Source organism: Gorilla gorilla, chromosome 20, assembly GCF_029281585.2.
Source record: "Gorilla gorilla gorilla isolate KB3781 chromosome 20, NHGRI_mGorGor1-v2.1_pri, whole genome shotgun sequence".
NCBI classification, from domain to species: domain Eukaryota; kingdom Metazoa; phylum Chordata; class Mammalia; order Primates; family Hominidae; genus Gorilla; species Gorilla gorilla.
The window spans coordinates 22,338,754-22,361,205 of NC_073244.2; the positions used below are offsets into that span (position 1 = coordinate 22,338,754).

The following is a 22,452-nucleotide window of genomic DNA, read 5'->3' on the forward strand; positions in this document are numbered from 1 at the left end:
GAAACCCCGTCTCTACTAAAAAATACAAAAAATTAGCCAGGCGCAGTGGCAGGCGCCTGTAGTCCCAGCTACTCGGGAGGCTGAGGCAGGAGAATGGCCTGAACCCGGAAGGCAGAACTTGCAGGGAGCCGAGATCGCGCCACTGCACTCCAGCCTGGGCAACAGAGACTCCGTCTCAAAAAAAAAAAAAAAAAATACTGCAACAGACAATTCAATTGTCTAAAATACTTCGAAGTACAGAAATTAAATGCTTTAGCCCATAAACATATCCCTTATCTACTGTGTTGCTAAGGAACATATGAGCCAAATCTATCATGCACACTTCAGCAGTCTCTTGGCAACCAGTGGGAAGATGGTAGACAATTTTTTCCAGCTGGGAAAGTACATTTCCATTTAAATGTTCCTGTGACATGCTTTTCCACCCATTGTCTTGCTCCAGATTTTCAACTTTCAATGAAGTCTGACTGTGATACTTTTTTGTATACATTTTCCTGTGATGAGCATACACCTTGGACAAGCTTTTGCCTACTGAAGCCTCTATTTTTCCATTCACTGTGGAAGTTAATACATGAAAGTTATTATTGCACTCTAGTACTTCTGTGTCTGACAGTTGTCCTTTGGACAAAAACTTTTCTGCCAAATTTCTGTCATTCAGTTTTGTAGTGATTGGCTGAGATGAACCTTCCTAAACAAACAGTAATGAACTTGCGTAAAAGTTAAGCTGCTTCTAGTTTTCAAACCACTGCAGAATTTTCTCAGTCTTCTGAATAATGGCAGCAACAGCATCTTTTATTAAGCAGTACCCATTATGAAAAAATCCGGAGACTCCATCCTTTATAGCTTCTTTTGTTAAGCTTCTTCCATAATGTTGGTTTGTGTCTCATAGCTATGGGAATGAACAAGATAAACCCTCATGCCAAGCACCAAGAACCCAATCTCTTCCATTAATGGGTCCCTGCAGACCTGTTGCTGAATTTTCTCAGATGAGGCAAAAAGGATCATAGCTTTTTTGCCCTGTCTTTACATCCATTATACAGGGCTTATTAAATTTATGGGTCACATTTTCCAGTTTTAGGTATAAATCGTTTGGGGCAGCGGGAGGTGGCCAGATGCCATAATATTTTGGCAAACATTGTCGTAGCTGTAGAAGAACACCATCGGTACAGTCAGCAGCATAAACCATATTATAGAATTCCAGCTCTCTTGGGCCCCTTGGAGGTGGTTGTAACTGTTTCAAAACTGTGCCGTCTGGATGTTGCAGTATACCCATTTTGTCCTTCCCATACCTGTGCCCGGCCACCTGATGCAAGATGGGCACACAGCCATTGAGGAAGCGGAGTCTGCCGCCTGCCGGCTGCAGGGTGCCCTTAGGGGTGGCCTCGATCGCCGGTGGGGTCCGCATTTCTGGGGGACCCGGCGCCTCGACCCGGAGCGGGGATGGTGGCTCTCTTGCCATAACGGAGAACAGAAGAGGTAGAGTCAGCAAGAGCAGGAAAAAAAAAAATAGGGGGAGGGAGGGGGCGCCGGAGAACCCAGGGGTCGCTCAGGCTCGGGCGCGAGGAGGCCCGGGGGTTCCCGCGGCTGGTGCCCGCTGAGGTGAGGGGAGGGGGCCCATGACGCCGCGGCGGCGCGGGCACTCCTCTGCCCAACTCTCGGCTGAGCGCGGCTCCCGGCTCATGCGCCTCTGCAGCCGCAGCCGCGGGACCAGTAGACACAACCCAGCGGAGGAGCAGCAGCAGCAGCAGCGGCGCCCCGCGCTCCCTGGGGCCCTCCAGAAAGTTTTTTTTATGGATATCAGCAATCTAATTCTACAATTTATATGGAGAGACAAAAGACTCAGAATAACCAACACAATATTGAAGGAGTAGAACATAGTTGGAGGACTGACAATATCCAAGTTTTAAGACTTACTGTGAAGCTACAGTAACCAAGATGTTGTGGTATTGGTAAAAGAAAAGAGAAATAGGTCAATGGAACAGAATATTAAAAGCCCAAAAAATAGATCCAAATAAATATAGGCAACTTATCTTTGATAAAGGTGCAAAGGCAATACAATGGTCCCAAATAAAAAATATAATGTATTTGGAGATCAGAATCAAGGCCAGAGTAACCGAGTGTAGCAAGGGAAGGAGATCAGCTAGAGAAGAGATTAGAGAAGTCAACAGGGTTTAGTGATGCAACATCCCTTAGGCTATGAAAAGAGATCAATGTTTGTAGCAGGATTTTATTTTGAGACACTGACTGAGGTTTCTCTCATTCTCCTACCACCTCACACAGTCAGGTGCCTTCACCATCCTCAGGAAAAAAAAAAATATATATATATATATATATGTGTGTGTGTGTGTGTGTGTGTGTGTATCTTATATGCACAGCCCTCTAGGAGAAGAGATTGTTCAAGGAGCACAGATATTAGAATTTTTGCCTTTGAGTTCCAAAACACAGTCTTTAAAATCATGGTAGAAATAACGATCTTGAAAGACAACATTCTTTAACAGCCAGACTTTCTGAGAGAGGAAATAATAATGGCTCCATATATTTAGCATTCATTGTGTGCCAGGCACAGCTCTGAGTCCCTTATATTGAGACCTCAGGAAAACCCTGATATAGGTAATGCTGTTGTCTCCATTATATGATTGAGGGAACCGAGGCACAGAGAGAGGAATTAACTTGCTCAAGTCACGCAGCAGAGCCAGGACTTGAGCCCAAGCAGTCTGGCTCCAGATCCTATGCCTCTGAAAGTAAGGGAAGAGAGTCACAGAGAGAATGCACTGGGAGGGGGAGAAACAGGGGTGGGATGTTGGTGGAAAAAGGAACTAAAAATTTCTGAGAGCCTGCCAGGGTGGAAGCTGCACCCCTTTCCCTTTGTTCTGAGCTGAGGACTCCAGTCTTGGGAGGACATTCCCAGGACAGATGAAGGGATCTGCCCCTATGGTTGTTTCTCGCTGCATCAGAGTCTCAGTCTTGCTCCTTAAACCCATTCTTAATCCTGTTCCCTCTCCTGCTCAAACACCTCCCAGGGCTCCCTACTGCCCACAGGATAAAGTTTTTACTTGGGCTCTGGGAGAATCCACTAAGGGCCTAGATGCCCTGTGCTCAGCCAGAGAGGCCGTCAGGGTTTTGGGTTCAGAGACATCACCCTGCCTCCACCCACTCACCTCCCTTTCTTAGATCCCACCAGTCCCCAGGAGTCCCATGCTGGCTGTCAACGAGGCTCAAGCAGAGGTGTCAGCATAGTTTTATTTCTGGGACTCTACAGAGGTGGGTGGGTGGGTAGGACAGTCACTGTGAGTTCGCACCCAGGGGCTCCACCCGCAGCCAAAGTCCACCCTCCGCGCGCAATATCAGCTCGGGCTTCCTGCGGGGTTCAGTGTGGGTCGGCAGGATACGGAAGTGCAGCAGCGTGAGCGCCAGGGCCACCTTCATCTCAGCCATGGCGAACGCCTGCCCGATGCAGTTTCTGGGGGCAAAAGTGAGGGAATCTGACTGTGCCCATGACCCCCATCCCGGCCCCATCATGCTTAGAACCTGGCCTGGGACCCCAAACGCACCCAGATAGGCTTGAGGGGCAGAAAGAGGGGATAAGTGTCCACAGGACTCCCATATGTGCTTGCATATCCCCCAAACCTGGCCCAGGCTCCTACCCCCAGTTCAGATAAACAGATGAAGGAGGGGACTCTGAGCACACCGCAGACCCCTCTAGGACCTTCCCAACCCCATTCTATGAACAGTTGCCCATGAACTCCTGAGGAAGGGAGGGAAGGAGAGCTGGAACTGGGACCATCTGTAACTTCCCCCTTTTTGGACCCCTGCACCCATCATGCCATCTCTGCCTCAGACACAGGCCACCCTTACCTGGGCCCTGCCGAGAAGGGAATAAAAGCCAGAGGTGACCTCTCCTTGATGTTCTCTTGGTCGAAACGGAAGGGGTCGTAGACCTGCAGGTGAGACCAAGAAGGCTTTCTGGGTGGGGTCTCCCAGTTGTCTCCAAGACCCCCGGCCTTGGAGAGACATTTTGGCAGATGTGTCTCCATTGAGGGGAGGTGATGTTGGATTTTCCTGATCAAAACCCTGTCACCTCCTCTAGGAACCTTGGAATGGACTCCAAAAAGGGTGGGGTGAGGGAGGCAGTACCTCAGGGTCTGGCCACACAGTTGGGTTGTAATGGATCCCGATAATATTGATGAGGCAGACAATGCCTGTGGGAGAGAAGAGGGCAGTCAGGACAAGGCCCCCCTGCCTGAGGGACCCCTCTTGCTACCCAGGAGGCTCCTCCCCCTGAGGCTGTGAGCACCTTTGGGGATGACCCGGCCGTCTGGGAGCACAATGTCCTGGGTGCAACATCGGGAGATGACCGGGACTGGGGGATGCAACCGCAGGCTCTCCTTAATGCACATGGTCAGGAAGGGCAGCTGGGCCAGGTCGTCCCTAAGAAAACACCCCAGCCCCAATCATTATCAAGGGAACAAAGACAAAATTCTCCAGCTTCTCTGTTTCCAAGTGAGACTTTTTCTCCCTATCACAAAATAAATTTCACATGGATGAAATACTGGAGAATTTAAAAAGCAGAAAAAAATTAGAAAAGCAGAAAATTAGAAAAGTACCAGAAAAAAATGGTGCCAATTTTTTAAAGATTATTCTGAGGAAAACACAACACTCTGAAGCCAGCTATTAAAAAGGTTAACATATTGGCCTAAAGGTAAATATCCTTTATGGCAAGAAAGCAAACACAAAATGCAAGTGAATAAGAAACAAAATACCCAGATCCACTGTTTTGCTCTTATTCATCATTGTATTAGCGATAGTAGCAAATGCAATTAGACAAGGGAATAAAAAAGAGAGGAATGCAATTTGAAATGTGGCGGTGGCAGACAGTGATTTTATACTTAGAAAAACAGAACACTTCACTGGAAAACATTTATAAACATTTAAGACCCAGTAAGGGAGCTGAATTGTTTGCTTAATCTTTCTTCTTTTTCTGTGACTGTTTAAAATTTTAATACATTGTACACTTAAGTGGCTCTAAATTTAAAAACTATAAAACATCCTCTACCCCTATGGCCCAAAGTCACCTGCTTCTTCTCCTCACAGGTTGCCTAAGTTATTATTATTTTTATGTTTCTAGAGCTAATTTTTAGTATCTTAAAAATATGAGTACATCATATACTATACACATATTCCATATCTTTTGTCATTTAACAGTATGTCAGTCTTTTCTTGTGTAGCTCCTGGGACTTGTATCAAAATAGGGTTATCCCTACTCTGAAGCTGTAAAATAATTTTCCCATGGTTTCTTCTAGAGCTTTTAACAGCCTTTAACAAAAACTATATGCTTGAGTAATCTAAACATTGTCTTATTATAAGACATGGCAACCAGATTGAGTTGATTTTTTTTCCAGGAAAATAAGAAGCATCTGGAAAAAGATAAAAGATAAGATATTAATAATAATGATAATAATATAAAATATCTGAATTAAATTTTAACAAGAGACGTAAAGTCTCTGTATTTCCAATGAATTTATACATTTCCCTCTATCTGAATAAAAGATACATTTCACCATAGCAACAAAATATGTAAGGATTGATTTAACAAAACATGCATATGACATCTAAGCAAATATTTTAAGCTCTATTAAAAGCTTAAATATTATTTGAATACATTAATAACCATTTTACTATGACAAACTATGTGTCAATATTATGATGTTACCTGTTTTCACACATATCAATCACATATTCAAGTCAAACAAGAGAATATATTCAGTGCAAATGATAATCTATCTAATTTTTAGGAACTTGATGAACTTACTCTAAACTTTTTTGGGAAGAAAAATATCATAAAGAGCTAGGTCAATCTGAAAATAAAATATTAGAGAAAAGCAAGTCGGCTTAGGCAAAGAATGCATGACTAAGACCTCAAAAGCAAATGCAACAAAAACAAAAATAAAGAAATCGGTCCTAATTAAACTAAAAAGCTTCTGCACAACCAAAGAAACAATCAGCAGAGTAAACAGGCAACCCACATAGTGGAAGAAAATATTTGCAAATTATGCATCTGACAAGGGACTAGTATCAAGAATCTACAAGGAACTCAAACAAATCAGCAAGCAAAAAATCAAATAACCCCATCAAAAAGTAGGCAAAGACATGAATAGGCATTTCTCAAAAGAAAATGTACAAATGGTGAATAAACATATTTAAAAATGCTCATCACTAATCATCAGGGAAATACAAATTAAAACCACAATGAGATACCCCCTACTTCTGCAAGAATAACCATAACTAAAAAGTCAAAAAACAATAGATTTTGGTGTGGATATGGTGAAAAGGGAACACTTTTACATTGCTGCTGCAAATGTAAATTAGTACAACCTCTGTGGAAAGCAGTAAGGAGATTCCTTAGACAACTAAACGTAGATCTACTATTCCATCCAACAATCTCACTACTAGGTATCTACCCAAAGGAAAAGAAGTCATTATATGAAAAAGACACATGCACACACAAGCTTATAGTAGCACAATTCACAATTGCAGGGATATGGAACCAATCTAAGTGCCCACTGACAAACGAGTGGATAAAGAAAATGTGACATATATACACCATAGAATACTACTCAGCCATTAAAAGGAATGAAATAATGTCTTTTGCAACAACTTGGATGGAGCTGGGACCATTATTCTAAGTGAAGTAACTCAAGAATAAAAAACCAAATATCATATAGTCTCACTTATAAGTGGAAGCTATGCTATGAGGATGCAAAAATATACAGAGTGATATAATGGACTTTGGGGACTCAGGGAGGGAGGTTGGGAGGGAGGCAAGGGATAAAAGGTTACATATTGAGTACAGTGTACACTGCTTAGGAGACAGGTGCACTCATCCATGTAACCAAAAACCACCTGTACCCCACCCCCAAATTATTGAAATAAAAACAGAAGAGAAAGTCATTCTACCAGACATTAAGACCTATTACTGAGTTACAGTAACAAATGTAGCATGGCAAAGCTGCAAGAACAGAAAAACAGACCAAAGAATGGAATAGGGAGCTCAGAGACAGATATGTGAATAAGTGAAAACCCACATCTGGTAAAGGAAGCCCCACAAAACCCTGGTAAATGGATGGATAGTACAGCTACAAAAGAAAACGTGGACAAAATTGGCTTCATATAAACTAACCAAAAGTGTCCCCAAGAAGTCAAAAGCCAACAAAAGACAGAAAAAAAGATTTATTTTAACACATAGTCTCATAAGTAAATATGAGAAAATAACCCAAAGGAAAACAGCAATGTAAGATGATCTCTTCCATAAAAAGTAAAAAAAAATGGCAAGAGATGTTCTATCCCACTCTTATTTAAGGAAACGTTCACTAAAAGAAGAAATATGCAGACTGACAAAAATTTAGTGTGGTGAGTCCTCAAAGATCTAGGGGCAGAAATACCATTTGACCCAGAAATCCCATTACTGGGTATAGATCCAAATGAATATAAATCATTCTGTTATAAAGATATATGCATGCATATGTTCATTGCAGCACTACTCAGAATAGTGAAGACAAGGAATCAACCCAAATGCCCATCAGTGATAATCCAGACAAAGAAAATGTGGTTCATATACACCATGGAATACTATGCAGCCATAAAAATGAACAAGATCATGTCCTTTGCAGGAACATGGATGGAGCTGGAAGCCGTTATTCTCAGCAAACTAATGCAGGAACAGAAAACCAAACACCACATGTCCTCACTTACAAGTGGGAGCCGAACAAGGGAAACGCATGGACACATGGTGGGGAACAACACACTCTGGGGCCTGTCACAGGGAGGGGTTGGGGAGGCGAGAGCATCGGGAAGAATAGCTAATGGATGCTGGGCTTAATACCAAGGCGATGGGTTGATAGGTGCAGCAAACCACTATGGCACACGTTTACCTATGTAACCAACCTGCATAGCCTGAAACTTAAAATAAAAGTTGAAAAAAATAATAATAATAATGTAATACTCTTGGCGAAGTTATGGGAAAGCTGTTGCCATCAAACTCAGCTAATAGGAATAGATTTTTTATTATTATTAAAATTGTGGAGTAAAATGGCCTTTTATTCTGCAATTGCACTTTTGGGAATTTGTCCTGCAGAGATATTCACACAAATAAGCAATGGTCACTGTACACACATGCTGACTGCAACAGGTTTAATTTAGCAAAAGTCTGAAACAAGCTAAATATACATTGATGGAAAGAGGTTTAGATAAACATCCACACAACAGAACGCTAGTACCATAGAATACAATGCAACTACAAAAAAGGAGGAAACAGGTCACTAGCTGTGTCACACAATGCAGGCTGGAAGGTAAATCAGTACAGAGATTCTGGAAGGCAAATTGGCCATATCTACAATAACTGGAAAGATACACAAGTGCTTTCAACAAAGGTGTGAAACAAATAAAATATGGAATGTTATGCCATGCTAAAAAAAAAAAAAAAACAGCTGTAAGACACACTGTTGAGTGGCAAAAATAAGCCACAAAATGCATACATGTAAATAGCAAAGGGCAAAATACACAGTATATATATATATGAAATACATATTTCTATGTATATGGAAATATATACATTTCATTGACTCCTAATTATTAAATTAAATGAACATATTAATAACATATTATAATTTAATAATTAGGAATATATATAGTATATATGGAAATATATATTTCTATGTATATGAAATATATACATTTCATTGACTCCTAATTATTAAATTAAATAAATATGTTAATAAATTTAATATATATTAAAATATATAAATATGTATATAATTCATTGACTCCTATTTATATCAATAAAATACATAGTATATATATGGAAATAGATGATATAGATAGATCGATGGATGGATAGATAGATAGATAGATAGATAGACAAGAAGGATGAATAGATAGGATAAAGGATGGATGGATGGATGGATGGATGGATGGATGGATGGATGGATGAACGGATGGACAGATGTATAGATGTATAGATAGATAGATAGATAGATAGATAGATAGATAGATAGATAGATAGATAAGCAGACAGTTAGATGACAAATTGATGTCTCAAGAGACCCCTTTAGGGAAAGCGAGGATATTAGGTGGGGTGGTGGGAATGTCAAGGTTAAACCCTGTCTTATCTGTAGTGTCTCATTGAGTCCAAGAAGAATCTGTTCTCATCATTGTTTTTGGATGTCAACACTCATTTTCCATGTATAAATGCAAAATAGAATGGTACTCAGTCTTTAAAATGAAAAGAATCCTGTCGTTGGTGACAATATGGATGATTCTGGAGGACTTTATGCTAAGTGAAATAAGCCAGGCACAAGAAGACAAATAGCAAATGATCTCAATTACCTGTGAGAGCTAAAATAGGTTACATAGAAATCACAGAGACAGAAGAAAATGGTGGTTGCCAGAGGAGGGAGGAAGAAAGAACAGGAAGATGTTGGTCAAAGGGTACAAGTTTCCATTAGACAGGAGGAAAAAGTTTTGAGATCTATTATATGCATGGTGACTACAGTTAATAATAATACGTTATGTTTTCCAAAACGGCTAAAAGAGAAAATTTCAAATGTTCTCACTGCTAAAATAATAAGTATATGAGGTAATGGATATGACCATCAGGTGGATTTAATCATTCTGCATTGTGTACATCATAACACACAGTGTACCCCATAAATATATATAATCAAAATTTGTCAATTAAAAATAAAGACAAATTAAAAAACAAACTCATTTTCCAAAACTCATATTTTGAGAAAAACAGAAGATCGTAAAGATAGATTGTTAGTGGGCAGACCTGTGTCTATTTTATGTACTCCTACTCACACAGAAAAAGAGAGCATGTGTTCATATACAGTGGGCATCAGGATAGCCATTTTCTAGGACACACAGAAAACCACTGATGATGGAAACTGCCACAGTGAGGAGTGTGAGGCTTAAGAGGGAAGCTCATTTTTTATCGAAATTTTTGGACACTTTTTTAAACAATGTGTAATTTTGCTTGAAATCTTGGTTTTAAAAGCATAAAAATGTTTCTCCGCCTTACAGGACCCTGTGCTGAGCAAAGGCTTGGATGTAAGGGCGCTACCTTCAAAAGGCCTGTCCAGCTCAATGTCTCCTCTCCATCCCCAGCTCCTGGCCTGGCTCAGACCTCAGAATGTCCTTCCCTGAGACTTCCTTCTACAACTGGTCCTCTCCAGTATGCCCTCTACACTAGCCCTAAAAAGATTCTCCTGCTACCTGTCCCTTCCCATTGCCCTTGAGTTAAAATTGAAGTTCTTGACTTTTTTTTCCATGTATTCCACACCCAGGCTCTGCTGCCATCTCCAGGTTCATCTTCTCATCATGACTCAGTTTCTCCCTCTCTATTCATCTCTCTGTTTCTTTCTGTCTTCCCTCTCTCTTTCTTTCTCTCTTGCTTTCCTTCTCTCTCCATTCTCTTTTTATGACCTTCTCCCTCCCCCTGCACACAAGCCACTTCTCTCTTTCCCTCTTTTCTTTCTCTTCTCTCTCTCTATTTCTCTCACTCTTGGTCTCTCTCTCTCTCTTTCTGTTTCTCTCTCTCTCTCTCCCTCTCTCTCTCACTCCCTCTCTCCTCCCTCGACCTTTGCCTAGGCTCTCTTCTTGACCTAGAGCCCTACTGCATCCAAATATCTACTGATCATTATTAAGGATCTCAACTGAGACACCTCACTTTTATTTTCATCTATTCACGTCTCTTAGAGAAAAATTCTCACTATGTTGTCCAGGCTCATCTTGAAGTACTGGCCTCAAGTGATCCTCCCACCTCAGCCTCCTGAGTGGCTGGAATTACAGGTGCCAGCCACTGTGGCCGGGTGAGACACTTTCTATACCTCCAGTCATGCTTCTCTTGTTCTCAACCTCATCCCTGCCCATGTGGGCTGGGAGTTTCCTGTCCTGGGACTGTTCCCCCACCAGGCTGGGAGCACCTGGAAAACAGATCGCAGGGCTGGATTCTTCCAAGCTCTCCAGAGCACCGAAAGGTGCTAGATACAAAACTGGGGATAGGAATGCAGCGTGGGAGCATTTGCTGAATGAAGACTGGATGGATGAACAATGCAGGTGTTCTGGATAGGAATGAATGACTTTTACCCTCAGGTCTCTCTTATAAATCCCTGGACTGTACAACAGGATTGAAATTAGGGTAAGGAAGAGCAAACATTCAGAAAGTGAAGATGTTTGAAAAAACATGATAATTCAGCGAAAAGAGGAGGTGGAGGAGAAATTCATTTGCTGAACACATGCTAAGTGGCATCATCTGCCTTCACATGCTGTCACCAATTCTCCCAGCAGCCCAGGTCCCAAAAGCCTGCAAACCATCCCCTGCTGGCCGGGCTGTGTATTAAGCCCTACCTCTGAGATTTGCACCGATTCCCACTAAGCGATAATGGAAGAATTGACCCAAAAAACTCCCTCCCTCTGCCCACCTGAGGAGCAGAACCAATGACAAAAGATCAGGAACAGGCCAGCACCTGCACTCACCATTCAATCTCTATAGGTTCACGGTCCTTCAGAAGCTCTTGCACTTCTTGCCGGCACTGTTCCTGGTATTCTGGGTGCTTTGCAAGGTGGTATAGGACCCAGGAGAGACCACTGGCTGTAGTGTCATGGCCTGAGGGGCAGCCAAGCAAAACTGGGTTTCTGGGCTGCTTCAGCACCAGAGGGAGGAGAGCACCCAAACTCTGAGGCCCTCAGGAGAATGTAGGGAGGAGGAGGATGGGCAGAATTAAGTGATCCAGGGTCCACCCACTATGTTCCTGGGATGGAGAGGCCCCTGTCCCCACTGTAGTCCCACACTGAGACCCTCACCCTCAAACATGAAGGTGTCAGCTTCTGCTCTTATGTCCTCATCAGACAATTCCTTCCCATCTTCATCCTGGAGAGAAGGCAAGACAATATCCCTGCCTCAAATTACACCAGCTCTGAAGGCTCTTGAGTCAAACCTAAGATAATTTCTGAAGATCCATCCTCCTTCCAGAAACCCAAGCCCATCATGCACTGCTAGATGTCTCGTGGTCACCAGCATCAGAGCCCACCACCCACAGGCTTCCCGCTGGCTTCTTCACCTCTTATTTGGCCCTGCTGGGAAGAGTCAATGACCTATGGATATTTTCTTGTTTCGAATAATGAGGACTTTTGGAGTAAAGCATTAACTGGCAACCTGGGTTACAGCATATTTCAATGGCAATTTCGCTTGGAGGTTAGAAATTAAGTATTGGCTGGGCGTAATGGCTCACGCCTGTAATCCTAACACTTTGGAAGGCCGAGGCAGGTGGGTCACCTGAGGTCGGGAGTTCGCAACCAGCCTGACCAACGTGGAGAAACCCCGTCCCTACTAAAAAAAAAAATTAGCCTGGCATGGTGTTGCATGCCTGTAATCCCAGCTCTTCAGGAGGCTGAGGCAGGAGAATCACTTGAACCCGGGAGGCAGAGGTTGCAGTGAGCCAAGATCACACCATTGCACTCCAGCCTAGGCAACAAGAGTGAAACTCTGTCTCAAAAAAAATGAAAGAAAGAAAGAACTGAAGTATTACTCTGAATGTATTTGCTCACATTCTAGAGTGGTAAACTCAGAGAATACTTCTTATCTTTCCAGAAGGCATCTGGGTTATAAACCTATAAACCTACAGGCATGGCGATCTCACTGGAAAGGAGTAGTTTTTATTCCAGAACAAAGCAAACATCTCTCTCTCTCTCTCTCTCTCTCTCTCTCTCTCTCTCTCTCTCTCTCTCTTTCTCTCTCTCTCTTTCTCATTCCCACTCTCGCCCTGGAAGGAAGAAGGGGCAGATGTGCTAGCCAGCTATCCTATATAAGCCCCAAGATGTATACTGTGGGGCCCCTCTCTGCAGTGCATTCTGGTGTATTTACAGGTAAAAACATTGTGTTACACTAGAAGGAATATGGGAATAGAGAGCCAGCTCTACAATCCTACTCTGGTTGCTGCTATTGCTGTGAATGATGAATAGGCTGCTGTGATCCAGGGATTTAGTGCATCTGTCATCATAGATATAGCCATAGATAGATATGCATAAAAATATGTCAGCCTAACTTGCTAACATGTAAGTAGAGTAAAATCTCAGGCTCCTCACTATTTCAAACTTAGCAGTCCCCTGCCAGCTGAATTCCACAGAGTCATCTCTCAAACCTATCTCTGACCTGTCTTTTTCAAGCATGTTCCATGGATCCCAGTGCCCTTTGGATCAAGTCCAAGTTCTTTCATTTGACAGAGGCATAAATCTCCACTCTATTACTTGAATTCACATCCCAGAGAAGCCTACCTTGCTCAGCAGAAGCACATCAATGAAGTCTAAAGTCTTGGACTTTGCCTTGTTCTTGAGGAAATCATCAATACCCTGAGTGGGGAGGGTGCGGCGCCGCTCCTGGATGACGGCATCTGTGAAGTCGTGCACCAGGTGGCAGGCCCTGCGGAAGCGCTGCCCATCAGGAGTGAGATAATACAGGAAGTCCGTGTGCAAGAGAATCTGCTGGTTTCTCTTTTCTACAAAGGCACTGAGCTCCAAGATGGCAGCAATATATTCACTGGGCTTCCTGCATGAAGGAGGTAACAACTTAACATATGCAAAGTCCCAGGAGCACCTCTCACCAGCAGCTAGAAGCTACTGCCCATCAAGAAATTGAGTATCCATAAACAGCCAGGAGACTTGACTCTCCAAACTCTCTTCTCTGAGGCATCCCATCTCTGAGAGCTGCCTCCATGCACCAAGGTACCCAGAGCATAGCTTGGACACCATGCTTCTCTCCCGTCTCTCCCACCCAGTATCCAGCCTGCATTCTTTTCCTTCCAAAAACTGTTCACAAAACTCAGACCTCACTGTCTTCCAGCTCTTTCTGACCCAGCCCCCACCATAACCGACTTGCATTCAATGTCTGTTCCATGTAGCATCTACATGACAGGCAGACCTCCACAGAGCTCAGCTGTGACCACATCTGTCATCGGCCCAACCCCCTTCAAAAGATTCCTGGGAACCTCCTGATAAAGTTCATGCCACTTTTCCTGATTTTCAATGTCCTGAAATCTATCCCCTGTCTACTTCCACAACCTCATGTCTACTGTCTCTTTCCCCCTCCCCATCCTTCAAAGCCCAGCTATGACACACAGAAAGTGCCTTCAGAAAGGCACTTCTGGTTACCCCGGTCAGCCATCCTTTTCCAACCTACTCCCTTGGGTTCCAGGCCCAAGTTCTCAGGTCCTAGGAAAGGACTCACTCCTGACAATTGCTTTCAAAGCTGAAGACACATTTCTGCAGACTGTCCAAGGTCATGAGGCTGACGTGTTCAAACATGTCCAGTCTGGTGCTGCCCTCTGAGGCCAGGCGCTGCCACTTGTCCTGGCCAGAGAAAAAACAGAGCCAAAGCTGGGAACTGCCTCCTGGGAGCACCTTCCCAGACCCGAACATCAAGATGGACTCCCTGCAGTCATCCTCCTGGTCCTCTGCCCCAGGTACCCATCCCCAGGAAGGACCAGCCTTGGATAGGAGCAGAAACTGTTACTATTAGGAGATAAAGACTCATGGCTGGGAGTCGAGAGACCTGGGTTCAAGTCCCAGTTCAGTCTCCTATGGTCTGTGTGCTCTTGGTCAACCTCCTGCACTCCCACAGGTCCCATCTATCAAATCTTCAGTAACAGTTAGGACAACATGCTTTGGGGCCAGATAAACCAGGACAGAATCACTGCTCCACCACTCGTAGCTCACTTACTATCTGGTTGAACTTTGGCAAGCTCCCTAATCTCTCTGGACCTCAGTTTCATAGTCTGCAACAGGGCAAAACCAACCAAAGCCTCACGGGGTTATTAAAATTAAATTCCTAAATATGTATCATGGAGTTGGCAAATGGTACTGTTTCTGGGATATGGTGAGTGCTCAGTAAATGTTGGTTTTACTCATTTCCATTGCTATAAATTCATTTCAAAAATATCCCTATTGTGGGAGGGGAACATTACACACTGGGTCCTGTCAGGGGTTTGGGGACAAGGGAAGGGAAAGCATAAGGACAAATACCTAGTGCATGTGCGGCTTAAAACCTGGATGACGGGTTGGTGGGTGCAGCAAACCAGCATGGCACATTTATACCTACGTAACAAACCTGCACGTTCTGCACATGTATCCCAGAACTTAAAGCAAACGTGTGTGTGTGTGTGTATATATATATACACACACATATATATATACACATATGTACACACACACACACCCTGTAGTTGTTTGGGCCGTTTCTCAGAATTGTGTTTGCAGAGAACAACATTGAGAGATAAGGCAATGACTGCTCCTGAACACATATCAGGCTTGCTTCTGCTTGCTAAAAAAGCACTTTCCCGGCTGGGTGCGGTGGCTCACGCCTGTAATTCCAACACTTTGGGAGGCCAAGGCAGGTGGATCGTGAGGTCAGGAGATCGAGACAATCCTGGCTAACATGGTGAAACCCCGTCTCTACTAAAAATACAAAAAATTAGACGGGCATGGTGATGGGCGCCTGTAGTCCCAGCTACTCAGGAGGCTGATGCAGGACAATGGCGTGAACCCGGGAGATGGAGCTTGCAGTGAGCAGAGATCATGCTACTGCACTCCAGCCTGAGTGACAGAGTGAGACTCCAGAAAAAAAAAAAAAAAAGAAAGCAGATTCCCTAAGCCTAGTGCTCGTTTCCTTCCATGCACCGTACTGCATGAGCAGGCAACTATTCAAACCTCTCTATGGCACCCCGTGGGATTTGGGTGGTTTGGAGAAATTATGCAAACCAAGAACATGCTGCTTGCTATGCCGTGAGTAATAAATCGCTGTTTGTCTCTGACCCAGGACTCTCGTATCTCCTTGCAGAATCCATGAAGTATTAACAAAGCTAGCTTATCAGCTTGCAATTAAGAAAAACATCCTAAGCACTTCACAAAATCCCAACTCCCAATTCTTCACTTCTCCCTTTGCACTGTGATTTCCAACAACTTCTATTAAGAGATGGAGACTGTTTTATGACCCTTTGAGTCTGTGCTGACCTAAGCCTGGTTGAACTTTGAAACATTGCAGAGAAAATGTCCAGAGACATTGCAGTCTCCTGGCAGTCTCTCAGAACCCAGTCTGTGCCATGTGAACAGCAGGGTGCCTCCTGGAGGCAGAGAAACACATGGAGAAAAGTCCAGGTGTCACAGCTGAGGCCATCCCAGGTCAGCCTAAAGCTAGCAAAGCCCCAAACAAACATGTGAATAAACAGCCAGGATCAGCAAAGCTGCCCACATGACCCACAGCTGTTCATGTACCAAGAGTGATCCCATCCACATGCAGAAGAACCAGCCAACTGTCTCACACACTTGTTAAGTATAATAAACCCTTATTGCTCTAAACCAATGAGTTTTCAGGCGGTTTGTACTCAGCAATTGCTACTATGCAATCTTCGTCTTTACTCTCTTGAGTTTGAAGGATTTCTGTGAGAGAAGCATGGAAACTCACACCTTTCGAGACATACTATGTGCTGGGGACATGAATCCATTACCACCTTTTAAGTAGAGATTATTATTCCCATTTTACAGATAGGGAAACCAAGGCTCAGAGAGGAAGAGCATTGGCCCCAAAGCACAACCAAAATTCCAGAGCAGATATGCCTGTGGTCCCTCTGCCCCAAGGCTCCAGCTGGGACCCAGAGTTCAAGGGACTCACGTGCATGATGTTCACACTCTTGTTGAAAATCTTCATATAAGGCTTCAAGATGTTGAAATGGAAGGCAGGCGTCAACATCCGACGGTGGCGGCTCCACTTGTCACCACCACTCAGCAGGAGCCCATCCCCTGGCAGGGCAACCAAGGACAGTGGTCAAGGGCAGCACCCTCCCTTATGCCTAAAGGATATCCCCAACCCCATTCACCTCAATTACTCACCCAGCCAGGGCTTCAGGAAGCCATAAAAAATCATATCCTTGGGTGCGACAGCAGCTGACGTGATTGAGGACCATCAGTGGCCATGGAGAGGGGTGAGAAAAGGACTTTGGGTATGGAGGAATGCTCCCAGCCAGGAGTGTGCACTTCCACCCATCCCACCCAGCATAGCAGGAAGAAGGCCAAGGGTAGAGGAAGAAGGAAGGATGATGGAGGAAGGAGAGACCAGACCAGGCTGCAGCGACAGAGTAGAGCAATAACACAGCATGCCCCAGCACACTGTGACATATCTCCTACATGGTCCAACATGTTCTGCAACACCTGAGCATAGCTCAACACTCTACAGAATGCCTTTACAGGGACCTAGGACACTCTGTCTACTCCCAGCAGTCTCTGCTATCTTCTGACATGGATCTGGGACCTGGAATATTGCCCTGACAGTTGTTAACATTCCCTGACATGGCCAAAACACATATGACAAACCCTAAATGACACAACATGCTCTGCCATGGACCTGAGATGGTCTGATATGACTTCTGTGTACCCCAGTGACGGGTCCTAGGTAACATTTAAATATGATGTCACTAATGTCCTAAACATGGCCCGGTATAACCAAGCCTATTCTTCAGCATAATTCAAATCTACCCTAAGACCTAACTCTACTAAGACTCAAATAATATCTCAGACAGTTCTCAAAGATTCCCTGGGTCCTACACCTTGGACAAGCACCAAACATGGCCAAGACATTTGAAGTAGAATAAAAAGACAATCTCACACTACATCTCAGACAAGAACCAAAAAGACTCTGGCATGCCCCAAATGTCCTCAGCCACAACTGAGCCCCACATATGATGACTTCTCTATGTGATCCCAGGTGGAAGCGTATACCAGATACAATGTAGAAAACATAGGCTGTCTATGGGACCCTTGGAAGAAAGGTGGGCTTTCTGATTGGAACTGGGCTTCTGAGACTCATCGTTGACACCATATGAAAAGGCAAAGTGACACAGAGAATGGTAAAATCGAGAGAAGGAGACAGATTCCCAGTGATGTGGATTAATTGACACCTGGATCCAACTATGCCTGAAGACCACTCTCCCCAGACTTACAGCACATTGATTCTCTTTATTTGCTTAGACCACATGAGTTTGAGTTTCCATCACTCGCAACTGAAAGAGACTTCAGCAGCCAGAGACAGCTGAGGACCTGCCCAGAGTCACTCAGCATCCTGAGGTTACAGCCATAGTTTCTGTGGGATGCTTCCCCTGCCCCTGCTTAGTCTGGCCTGTTCAAGCACAGGATGAGCAGAGGTAAAGAAAGGGCCCCAGACTGGGGTGGGATCTCCTACTGGAGATTGCTGGGGCCTGGAGCAGGAGAGCCATGAATAGGGTGGATGAGTGACAGGATGAGGTAAAAGGAATAAACTCACCAGACTTGAACATCACATAAATAGCAGCCCAGATTCTCCACCAGCCTCAAATCCCCCTAGTACCATAGGCTTAGGGACAGAAAAGGCTGATGCCAGGCCTGGCAGGGGTACCTGGATACTAATGATGTCCACTGCATCACCCTTCCCCTTGCTTTAAAATCTTTTTACTCATTTTTCCAACAACTCCTCCTCCAGGAAGCCTTCCAATCTGCCCCCAGGAAAGACCTTGTTCTCCCAGTTGTCACACCCATCTCCTTCTTGCCAATTCCTGACTCCACGAAGTTTGAAACGTCTCTGTCCAGATCCATTTCCTCAAGCATGGGGCTTTCTCGAGGACAGGGCCCTAAATCGAGGCTTCTTGGAGCCCCAGTGGTGCCCAGAACACAAAGGCAGAGAGAGATGGCAGTGGAGGGAGGAGACGCTGACATGGGGGTTCGTGAATACATGAAGGAAAGAGGAACATGGCTGAGAGAGAAGCAGGAAGAGGGGCCTGGGTCCTGCAGGGGCCACACAGAAGCTTGGGGAGGGGAGAGGCTAGAAGGCCTTGGATGTTTCCCAGCCCCCACTACCACAAGCTCTGCACGGGTACCTGAGGCACTGGTGATAGGCCGGATGATGTCAGGGTGGCATAAAATGAGGAGGGGGAAGGTAGGACCCAGCCACAACTTGAAGCCCTGGGGATATGTGGTCACCAGCTGGGTCAATGTCTTCATGCCCTCTTCCGTGGGAGTGACCTGAAAACAAGGCAGAGGCCGTCAGCCCTTGTGATGGTTAATTCTAGGCATCCTGAATTAACCATGAATTCCACGTGACTGAGCCAAGAGATGCCCAGATAAAATATGCTGGTAAAACATTATTTCTGGATGTGTCCATCGGTGTATTTCCAGAAGAGATTCACATTTGAATAGGTAAACTGAGGAAGGATGATCCACCTCCCCAGTGGGGGTGGGTGTCATCCAATCCTTTGATGGTGCAGATACAACAAAGAGGCAGAGGAAAGGGTGGATGTGCTCATCCATCTGCTCCTGTCCTTGGACATGAGAACTCCAGGTTCTCAGGCCTTTTGGGACTCAGACTGAATTTACAACACCAGCGTCCCTGGTTTCTGGCTTGCAGATGCTATATCATGGGACTTCTTGGCCTCCATCGTCACATTTTCCAATTTCCGTAATACACTCTCTCTCTCACGCTCTCTCTCTCTCTCTCTCTCTCTCTCTGTCTCATACATGCATGAGATATAAGCGGGAAGATATCCTGTCAATTCAGTTTCTAAAGAGAACCCTGAGTAATGCACCTCCCCACCAGGAGCCACAGCAAGTTCCCCCTGCAGCCTCCAGATGTGGTGCAGCCTCTGCCCTGAGCATCGTGTCTGGATTCTGAACAGCTGCAGAGAATCTCTGCTGACCCCTGCTCCTTCTCTCTTGGGGCTGTCTCCAAGATCCAAAGATAATGGCCGGGCGTGGTGGCTCATGCCTGTAATCCCAGCACTTTGGGAGGCCATGGTGGGTGGATCACCTGAGGTCAGGTGTTCGAGACCAGCCTGACCAACACAGCGAAACCCCCGTGTCTACTAAAAATACAAAAATTAGCCAGGCATGGTGGCTCACACCTGTAGTCCCAGGTACTCAGGAGGCTGAGGCAGGAGAATCACTTGAACCTGGGAGGCGGAGGTTGCAGTGAGCTGAGATCGCACCACTGCACTCTAGCCTGGGCAACAGAGTGAGACTCTGTCTCAAAAATAAATAAATAAATAAAAGATCCAAGAGTAAATACCAAAGCAGAGGGAGAAGGCAAGCTGTCTGCTCAAAAGGATGTGTTTTCTCGTCTTGGAAATGGTTTCAACCTGGGGATGGCCACATGGAAAAGTCTGCATGGAAGGAGGTTTGTGGACAGCAGTGTGGCCTCAGGACATGTCCCTGAGGCTGGTTCCTACATCCCTTTCATGTCCTGGCCGGTCCCCACCAGCGGCTGTTCCTCCCACACTGGGGACATTCCATTCTCAGCAGCCCCCAGGCGTAGAGGAGTGACTCTTAACTGTCTACAGTAAGCACCTCCTGCAGGCCAGGCTCTGTGCTAGTGTGTCCTATTCACCCTCCACTGCACCGATGGACACGCCCATCAATTTTGCCATTTACAAGTGAGCAGACCAAGGCCATGTCCCCCAAATGGGAGAGCAGGTCTAAGTTGGAGGCCAAGGTCTGCGGAGTCAAGGACAGCTTCTGAAAAGAGAAGGGAGTGGCCAACTTTTATTCAGGCAGGTAACAAGGCCGACTGGGACATGTTAGTGAGGAAGAGCAAGATAGGAGGAAGGTGCCTCCAGAAAAGGAGGCAGCGGGAGACTGCCCACACTTCTCTTCTGGACCCTCTGTGTCCCTGTGTATGGAAAGGGGTTCAGAGCTAATTCCTGTGAGAAAGCAGCAGCACAGAGATGGGCAGACACAAGCAAACGGGCCAGGCAGGGAGTAGTCCCTGGACAGTAGACTCAGGAGGCCTCAAATCCAGCAGTGGAGAAGGTGCAAATGCCAGGAGATCTTTGCTCTGTGCACCCATACCACTCCCACAGGAGCCCTTCAGAAGTGCAGTAACACAGGGAAGACAGGCAGGAAAAAGATCCAAGCAGGCTGGAGTGGGAGGACAGGGAGGTGAGAAAGACTTGGGATGGCACATCAGAGGAATGAGTGAGTGAGGAGAGGAATGAGTGAGTGGGGAGAGGAATGAGTGAGTGGGGAGAGGAATGAGTGAGTGAGGAGAGGAATGAGTGAGTGAGGAGAGGAATGAGTGAGTGGGGAGAGGAATGAGTGAGTGAGGAGAGGAATGAGTGAGTGAGGAGAGGAATGAGTGAGTGGGCAGAGGAATGAGTGAGTGAGGAGAGGAATGAGTGAGTGGGCAGAGGAATGAGTGAGTGAGGAGAGGAATGAGTGAGTGGGCAGAGGAATGAGTGAGTGAGGAGAGGAATGAGTGAGTGGGGAGAGGAATGAGTGAGTGGGGAGAGGAATGAGTGAGTCGGGAGAGGAATGAGTGAGTGGGCAGAGGAATGAGTGAGCTGCCTCCCTCTCTTCTCTGTGTTCCCACACCCCAGCCACCCTCAAAACCCAGCTCCCTGAGCCCCATTCCTGCCCCTCAGGAACTCCATGCATCCTGAGATCCCAGACCCGTCCTGCTGACAAACTCACCAGGCCCTGGTGTCCCCAAAACCAGTTCTGTTTCGGGGGTTGAGGAAAACACCGGAGGTGGCGGCAGTTGTCATAGAAGGTGTAGGTCCAGGCCAAGACGCGGGCCAGGAGCCAGGAGGCCCCAACCAGCAGCAGGAGCAGCCATGGGGATGCTGCCACGGGCCCGAGGCCCAGCCAGGACAGGCTCAGCTGCGGCATCCTGCAGGGCAGACGGGATGGAGGGTGGGATCCTGAGTCCCAGGGAAGGACCCAGGAAGCTCCAAGGACAGTGGAGAGGGGCAAGGATGGGCAGTGCTGGAGGCAGATCAGGGAAGGCTCTGAGATGGGTAAACAAGAGCTGAGATCTAAAGTCCAGAAATGCCCAATGAAAACCAGCAGCCAAGTGGCCTCCAGTTACACAGAAAGGGAAAGAGAGAGAGAGGCTGATTAGAATCCAAAAAGGCCCAGCCTGAATCACTGGGAGGTTGCCAGGGGTCCAGTTACCAGGAAATCACCAGTCTCCCAGGCCAGCAGCCTTGACCCACCCCAACCTTGGGCAGTCCCCTCCCCATCCCAGGCCAGGACCCTCCAGCCCTGCCACTGCCAGCCTGGCTCCTATCAGAAGCAGCTTGTCCCACACACCCTCCTCTCCCCCTCTGCTAGGAGGTCTTTGCCTCTGGCCCCTGATTTCGGGAAGGCTGTGGGAGGCTGGGCTGCGCTGGGCGAGCCAATCCCCATAGACTGGGTGTGTCTTCCAAGCCTGGGCAACCAACCAAAACCTGGTGTAGGGCCAGCTGGGTGCAGAGGAGCCAGTTCAGGGTGACACAGCATGGGCACAGGATCCGCAGGTCTCAACAGCTCACACCTGAGTGGGAGGGGATCTTGAGGAAGTGACTCTGAGCCCCAAAGTTTACAGCCACCTTGCCCTTCCAAGGCAACGGT

The 22,452-nt window shown here is 45.9% G+C and overlaps 1 protein-coding gene and 1 pseudogene across 1 annotated transcript; both read right to left on the reverse strand.

The window, feature by feature from the left end:
* Positions 1-211: 211 nt before the first annotated feature.
* Positions 212-1,456, reverse strand: LOC101126053 (inositol polyphosphate multikinase-like; annotated as a pseudogene).
* A 1,763-nt stretch (positions 1,457-3,219) lies between these two features.
* On the reverse strand, positions 3,220-22,052 carry LOC101126416 (cytochrome P450 4F11). Its single transcript, XM_004060214.5, has 12 exons — positions 21,532-22,052; positions 18,948-19,092; positions 16,933-16,986; positions 16,715-16,842; positions 14,276-14,397; positions 13,327-13,597; positions 11,857-11,923; positions 11,530-11,659; positions 4,292-4,425; positions 4,132-4,196; positions 3,853-3,935; positions 3,220-3,457 (listed from the first exon to the last, which is right to left on the reverse strand). The coding sequence occupies exons 1-12, from the start codon at positions 21,727-21,729 to the stop codon at positions 3,280-3,282; spliced, it is 1,575 nt and encodes a 524-aa protein (XP_004060262.3). The 5' UTR covers positions 21,730-22,052; the 3' UTR covers positions 3,220-3,279.
* Between the last annotated feature and the right edge of the window lie 400 nt (positions 22,053-22,452).